This window comes from Ursus americanus, chromosome 28 (assembly GCF_024610735.1).
Source record: "Ursus americanus isolate L20-20 chromosome 28, mUrsAme1.1.p, whole genome shotgun sequence".
NCBI classification, from domain to species: Eukaryota; Metazoa; Chordata; class Mammalia; order Carnivora; family Ursidae; genus Ursus; species Ursus americanus.
Genome location: NC_142154.1, coordinates 5,759,832 through 5,766,300, shown reverse-complemented (window position 1 = coordinate 5,766,300; position 6,469 = coordinate 5,759,832). Strand labels below are relative to the sequence as shown.

Genomic DNA, 6,469 nt, shown 5'->3' with positions numbered 1-6,469 from the left:
GAACCCAAACTGCTGCCCTCCCCCGCCAGCAGTTTCTAGTAAGAATCTGCATTTCTAGTAAGATCTGGTTGAGCCTGCCAGATCCCTGCTGATCTGGGACCACACTTCGGGGACTAAATGTATCACATATTATCATTTGTTTATACCAAAGGGTCTCTTTGTGGCAACGAATGCAAGAAACCAGGGACAATGGTTACCTCTGGGGAAGGGGACCTGGGGCACTGTGGGGCCTCCTGGGCACCCTCCGAAGACAGCAGAGTTCCAAAAGCTGGGGTGGGCACCCAGAAAATCAATCACCCAGTTTTACTGTGGATTTAGGAACAGCTGAAAAAGGAGGAAATGAAAGGGTTCAGGGAAAGCGGAGTGGTAAGAAGTGATTGGCAGAAAGGAGATTTTTGAAAGAAGGTAAGTGGATAGATGTAAACACAGGTAGGGGACAGGACTGTCTGCTTATGTGGGCCTGCAGCAGCGGCTCAGTAGTGACCATAACTGGCAGGTTTGGGGCCTTGCTGAGCTAGGGAGACAGCGGTGGTCTGAGGCCTCTAGTGACCTCGTGAGCATTTCCTTGGCCTCCTCTCTGGATCCGGTAATCCAGAAACAGGAAGTGATGGTGGCATGGGGCTGTAGGAGCAGGAGGAGGGAGGGCAGCTGCCCTTCGCCTGTTCTCCCTGAGCAGCCAGGGTAGGAAAGATGCAGGGAGAAGGCCGAACCCTGGGCTCCCAGATGGATTTCTGAGGATGAGGAATTCCATAGGAAACTGGGAAGCTCGGAGGAAGGAGGGAAAATCAGGAAGGGGGAAGTACCATGGTTTGACCAATTCTGGAATCTTTTCAACCTAGGTACCACATTTAAAAGCCCCTTGGAAGTCTTTGCAAAAGTAGAGGACTACTACGGGCTGGGCTCGGGGCAGAACCACTTCATCAAGGACAGTCAGTGGGAGCAGCAGGCGGCCATCTTCCACGCCTTGTACAAGAAGTACCTGGACGGGGAATGGGAGGAGGAGCCACTCAGGTGAGCAGGACGGAGGTCGCAGGAGCACCCTGCTCCCCGGGAGCCATGGGGGCACACGCAGGACTCAACCCAAGCCCTTGAATTCATCCGAGGTCTAAGAGCTCCTCCTGGTTTGGGGCATTTTTCTGAAAATTTCAGCAGATCTTTTGAAAAGATGTGTGGAGATTGTTCAAATACAGTTAGAACAGAGGCTGATCGCATGGATTTCAAAGAGGGGATAGACATGTATGCAGATAAGTAGAGTTCATTTTACAATTTTATGCACAGTATCTCTTAAAAATTTTTTTTCCTGATTATGTCGACAACACAGAAGATCCTGAAGACAGAAATAAAAGTCACACTGTTCAGGTTTCCTCCATTTCCGTCCAGTCTTTCTAACTGTCATATGTTAATGTATAATTACTGAAATACCTTCCTTTGTAACCACGGGCAGCAGGGAGGGCTCATGAACCCCCTGCTGTGATGGTAAAAACTGAGCCCAAGTCTTTGAACTTGGTGGAACTGGTTTTAGGAGCTAGCTGTCCTCACAGCTATGCTGGACCTCAGGAATGTTCTTGCTTCATGCAGGAAGCCTCTCATCTTGCTGTCAAGAGCATCTCGAATTTTCTCACTTCAGGACAGACTCCCAGGCTTGTGCCCTCATAGCAACTACTGGAGACCTGAACCGGGACCCAGTGAGGTTTGGGGGCACGCTGCCTAACAGGGTAGTCAGGAGCCTTGCAGGCTCGTTGTTAAACTGCCGGCAATGTCTGTAGTGGGAGTGTTTATACCACAAGAAGTCTTGTAAAAGCAAACTCTATAAAGCAGGAAATTAGTTTGCTTTTTTTTTTTTCTAAGAAGAGCAAATTTATCAGCACCCCCTGGTTGGATTGCCCCCAGCATAAGAGAGCCAAGTCTGGTCACTAAGGGATCATCCCCCTGAGGACAGAGAAAGTTCTGCTCAGAGCTGGGTGCTGTTCCCAGCCTGGGAGTGACTCCCACAGCTCAGCCTGCCCTGCCCTCCCCAACTTCCAAGGTCTGCAGCCACCGGGACCAGCACATAGAACGTGATTGACTTCCCGGCCCAGTACCCCTGGGGAAGGTCCATCCTAACCACCCATGCCTGGTTTTAGTACCAGCGCTCTGCCAGCATCTCTCCTGGCCAAGGGGTCTGCCAGGGCTCTGACTGGTGTCTCTTTATTCCCCAGCACGGCCACCTTCCATTTCCTCCTTCCTAGCAGCATAATTGCCATGCCAGCGGAAGTCAAGAGTCCCTCAGGTAAACGAACACGAAGCAGGGAGCCACTAGAGGGAATGCCCAGCAAACCCGGCCTGGTGGGAGGCAGTGAAGCGGAAGGTGGGTCGCCAGCTGCACAGCTGGAGCTTAACGGTTTCTGGTTGGACGGTGGCACCCAGATCCCCTGATGACGGAGGCGGGCACTGTCTTCAGGGAGTGACCTGCCACAGACGAGGGTGTGAGCACACAGCCCGCCGGGCTGCTTGTGGACATGAATTCATTTTGTAGAAAAGGTTATTTAAAACACCGACAGCCAAGAGGACATGAATGATTTAGAAGATGTGAAAGCAGCTGAGGGGCAGTGTGACCGTCCTCCCCACTGGGGAAGACGACCTGGCCCTAGGAACAGCCCTCCCGGGGGTGCCCCCCTCCTCCCGGGAGACGCATCCTTCTGTTGAATGCTGCCCGTTAGAACAGACCACTGTTGATTGCAAACCGACTTCCTCTTGGGCAAACAGCTTCCATACAAACCACAGGGTACCCACATTCCTGATGTGATGCCCCTCTCTCTTCTTTCCCAGGGGTAGCCTGTGTCCTTGGCATACACTGGACTGGAAGTCACAACTTCTTCCTCTATTCGCTTCACCGAACTCTGAAGGATAAAGTCGGTACTTTGAGATGGGAGTTGCCTAAGCTTGGGGCTCTCAGAACATGGCCTTCTCCAGCTTAGTTGACGGCATGTGACTGACACGTCACTTTAGGGGAGCAGAGTGTGCAGGCAGAAGCAGGTGGCTCAGTGGCTGGGGGTGTCAGTGACCGCAAGGCGCTGTCTCTGAAGGGTCACGTTTCTTAAAGAGAACAGGTCAATAGGGACAAAGCCCAGTCAGGCCCACAGGGCTCCTTTGGCAGCTCAGGTAAACAGAGGCCTGGTGCCAGAGGCCGGATCAGCCCCAGCCCAACGGTCTACAAGCCGTGTGCTGTCAGGCCAGTCACCGAGCGCCCCAGTCCCGTTTTCTCATCTGAAACACAGAGCTAATTCACGACACCATCCCTGCCCACTGCTCGTGCTTGTCGTGCATAGCAAAATCCAGAGGGTCTCTGGACGTGACCGCTCTTTGAAATTGAAGGCGCTCTGGAAATCTGGTGGTTGTTTGGTTTATACAGACTCATGGAAGCAGTTACGTAAGCAAGTTCACGTTGTGGTAATTCTTCCAGCTGTATGCTTACGTTGTAATTCAGAATTATACTTTACAAGTATAGTCGTAAAATGTAAAAATGGACAAAGGAAGACTCTCTCTCCTTCCAGCCCTCCCTCTCCCAGGCAGCGTGGCTTCCAATCTCAACCTCTGTACTGACTGGCTGGGACCTTGGGCAGGTCGCTCACATCTCTGCCTCAGTTTCCTCATCTGTGAAATAGGGATACTAACAGGACTTGCCTCATGGGACCCTTGTGAGAATTAATGGAAGGAGGCATGTCAAGTGCTTTGCACAGTGCTCGGCACCTCGTAAGCACTCATCCGGTGTTAGCTGCTGTGAAATAGTGCTATGACCCCTTCTTTTATCCTGCGGGAGGAGACAGTGTTGCTGAGAGGCGAGAGAATGAGCCCAGACAGCGGTTCCTGCCCTTGTTCTAGACAGGCGCGCTAGTCTGGGTCTCGGGCTGTGCAGGTGGAGGTGACGGGTGGGTGGGGGGCTAAGAAGCAGCCTAGCTCCTGGTGTCCTCCCCACTAGACCCGGAGGCCGTGTGGCCCTGCGCCGCTCCCATTGCGGTCTCCCAGCTCAGCTGCACCTGTGCCTACCTCGTGCTGGCCTGCGAGGATGGCGTGCTCACACTGTGGGACCTGGCCGAAGGTAAGCCCCCACCTTTGCCTAACACCTGGGGGGGGGGGGGTCTGGGGATCGAGACTCCGGGAGCTCTGGAATTCCTGTAGGCTCTGGGCCTTCTGTTTCATTACTCTGTGTTCTTAAGCCAAGTTGGGGAGCTGGTCCTGCTGTCCCCTCAGTCATTCATTCACAGGACATTTATCGAACTTCATATGTGCTGACAATTCCCATTCCCTGTGTATTTATGGAGCTCTTGCTCCATACCCGACACCAGACCAGGGCCAGGAAATCTGTCCATTACCTCGTTATCACACTCCGGTGAGGAAGTGTCTTCCAGCCCAGGATGTGGGATCATGGCAGCTTCAGCCCGCCTCCTCCTATCTCCCAAGCTCTCAAAATAAGCTAGTCTTCCTTCCTGCTATTGTACCCCCACCCTGGTCAGCAGGAACCTCACTGGTGTGGAAGCTAAGAGACCTCTAAGGTGGCCAGGGCAAGACCAGCAGCTATTCTGGGTGGGTGGCACCTTGCTAGAGTCCCGGGGTCCCAGGGACCTTCGCCTGGCTCTGCAGGTGCAGAAAATCAGTGGTGTCTAGTTGCTCTAAATTGATCAGGATCTAAGGAAATGTGTCCCTTTATTTATTCATTTATTTGAGAGAGAGAGTGGGGGGGGGAGGGGCAGAGGGAGATGGAGAGCGAGAGCCTCAAACAGACTCCTCACCGAGCACAGAGGCCAACACACAGCTCTATCCCACCACCCAAGAGATCATGACTTGAGCCCAAACCAAGAGTCGAACGCCTAACCAACTGAGCCACCCAGGCACCCCGGGAGTGTCTCCCTCTTACTAAACGTTTTTAGAAGTGATGACTGAATCACTGGTTTGTCATTTTATAATTGGATACGTGTTTCATGTGAGAGTAGAGGTGGGCCGTCTTCCTGGCAGCCCTCCCGGCCAGCGCATCAGGGAGAGCCAGGGACAGTGCCTTCCTCACTTGGCCTACTTCCATCTGCAGAATTCCATGGTGGTTTCCCATAGCGGGCACTCCGCCCACATGGTGGGAAGATAAACATGGCTACAGGCCCTCTTGAACTTGAGTTACTGCACCCACAGCGTTCTTACAATGGCTAAAGATACATCAACGGCAGAAGAATGATCCTAATTTCACATTCGCTTGCCCAATAGCTTGCTTTCATTTTTTGGGATATTGATACATTCTGGATATTGCTTGGCCACACACACACACACACACACACCCCTCGCCCCCCTGATGCACCTTGACCTGCCATGGTCAGCTGTGGTTCAGGACCTGGCTGGGTGTACCTTCCTTCCTTCCGTGCCCCCTCCACAGGCCTGGTCTTCCCCGTCCCCCACGCCTCTCCATACTCAGAAGGGGGGCTCTTCTCTCCCACTGGACATTGGGGTTTCTGGTTCCACCCTCAGAGGGCTCTCATTGCTGGGTCTTGCCTTCACGTCCCACATACACCTGCTGGTCACAGCCCCTGCGCCCAGGGCTGCTGTATCCTCCACCTACTTTTCTGACCTGCTTGTGCGATTATTTCTCCAGGTTTCCCCTTTGGGGTCGTCACTCTTCCCAAGGGATGTTCCTGCCAGAGCGTTCACTTCCTGAAGTACTTCTTAGTCCACGAAGGACAGAACATGTATCCTGAGAGTCCCTTGAAATCCCACATGAAATGCGTGGTGCTGTGCACAGATTCTTCTCTCCACCTGGTGACTGCTGAAGGGACGCAAGGACCCGCCATCAGTGTGCTTGCGGAGAGGTGGGTGGCTTGAGTTAGGGCGGGGTAAACGATCTACCAGACAGGACGCGTATTCACTGACAGGAAACTGACTGCCTCCCCGCGGGAGTCCGCCAGCTCTGGAGCCGCCGCCCGCCCTGAGCTTCTCAAGGTCCCCACTGTCTTATATGTGCGTAGCCGTGTAAAACTTGTCTTGCAAAAGTGTATGACGGCACAAATGACACCTCTCATGTCCCACATGACCAAGAAGAGCATCATTTCTTCATTCCTGCCAAAATAGCCTTTTATCCATTTCCTCAAGTGTCTCTTTCTTTTTTAAATTGTGAAATACTTTATGCGTACAAATGACCTATATAATATGTATGTGTATTTAGGGTCTATCTGTATACCATCTATGTATACACATAGATCTACACACCTTATGTATACGCTATATATGGTGTGTGTGTGTGTGTGTGTGTGTGTGTGTGTGTATCGAGAGAGAGAGAGAGAGAGACAGAGAAAGAGGGAAACTCCCCTGTACCCATCATCAAGCTTAAGAAATAGATCATCTCCAGGGCACCTGGGTGGCTCAGTTGGTTAAGTGTCTGCCTTTGGCTCAGGTCATGATCCAGGGGTCCTGGGATCGAGCCCCATGTCAGGCTCCCTGCTCAACGGTGTGT

The 6,469-nt window shown here is 52.6% G+C and overlaps 1 protein-coding gene across 1 annotated transcript in view; it reads left to right on the top strand.

The window, feature by feature from the left end:
* The window catches only part of WDR93 (WD repeat domain 93), a 40,649-nt gene that overhangs the window by 23,044 nt on the left and 11,136 nt on the right, over positions 1-6,469 (top strand). The window contains exons 8-12 of the mRNA XM_087856645.1: positions 840-1,011; positions 2,199-2,269; positions 2,809-2,895; positions 3,959-4,078; positions 5,615-5,828. Coding sequence (XP_087712771.1) covers positions 840-1,011; positions 2,199-2,269; positions 2,809-2,895; positions 3,959-4,078; positions 5,615-5,828 — 664 coding nt within the window. The remainder of the gene's footprint in view (positions 1-839; positions 1,012-2,198; positions 2,270-2,808; positions 2,896-3,958; positions 4,079-5,614; positions 5,829-6,469) is intronic.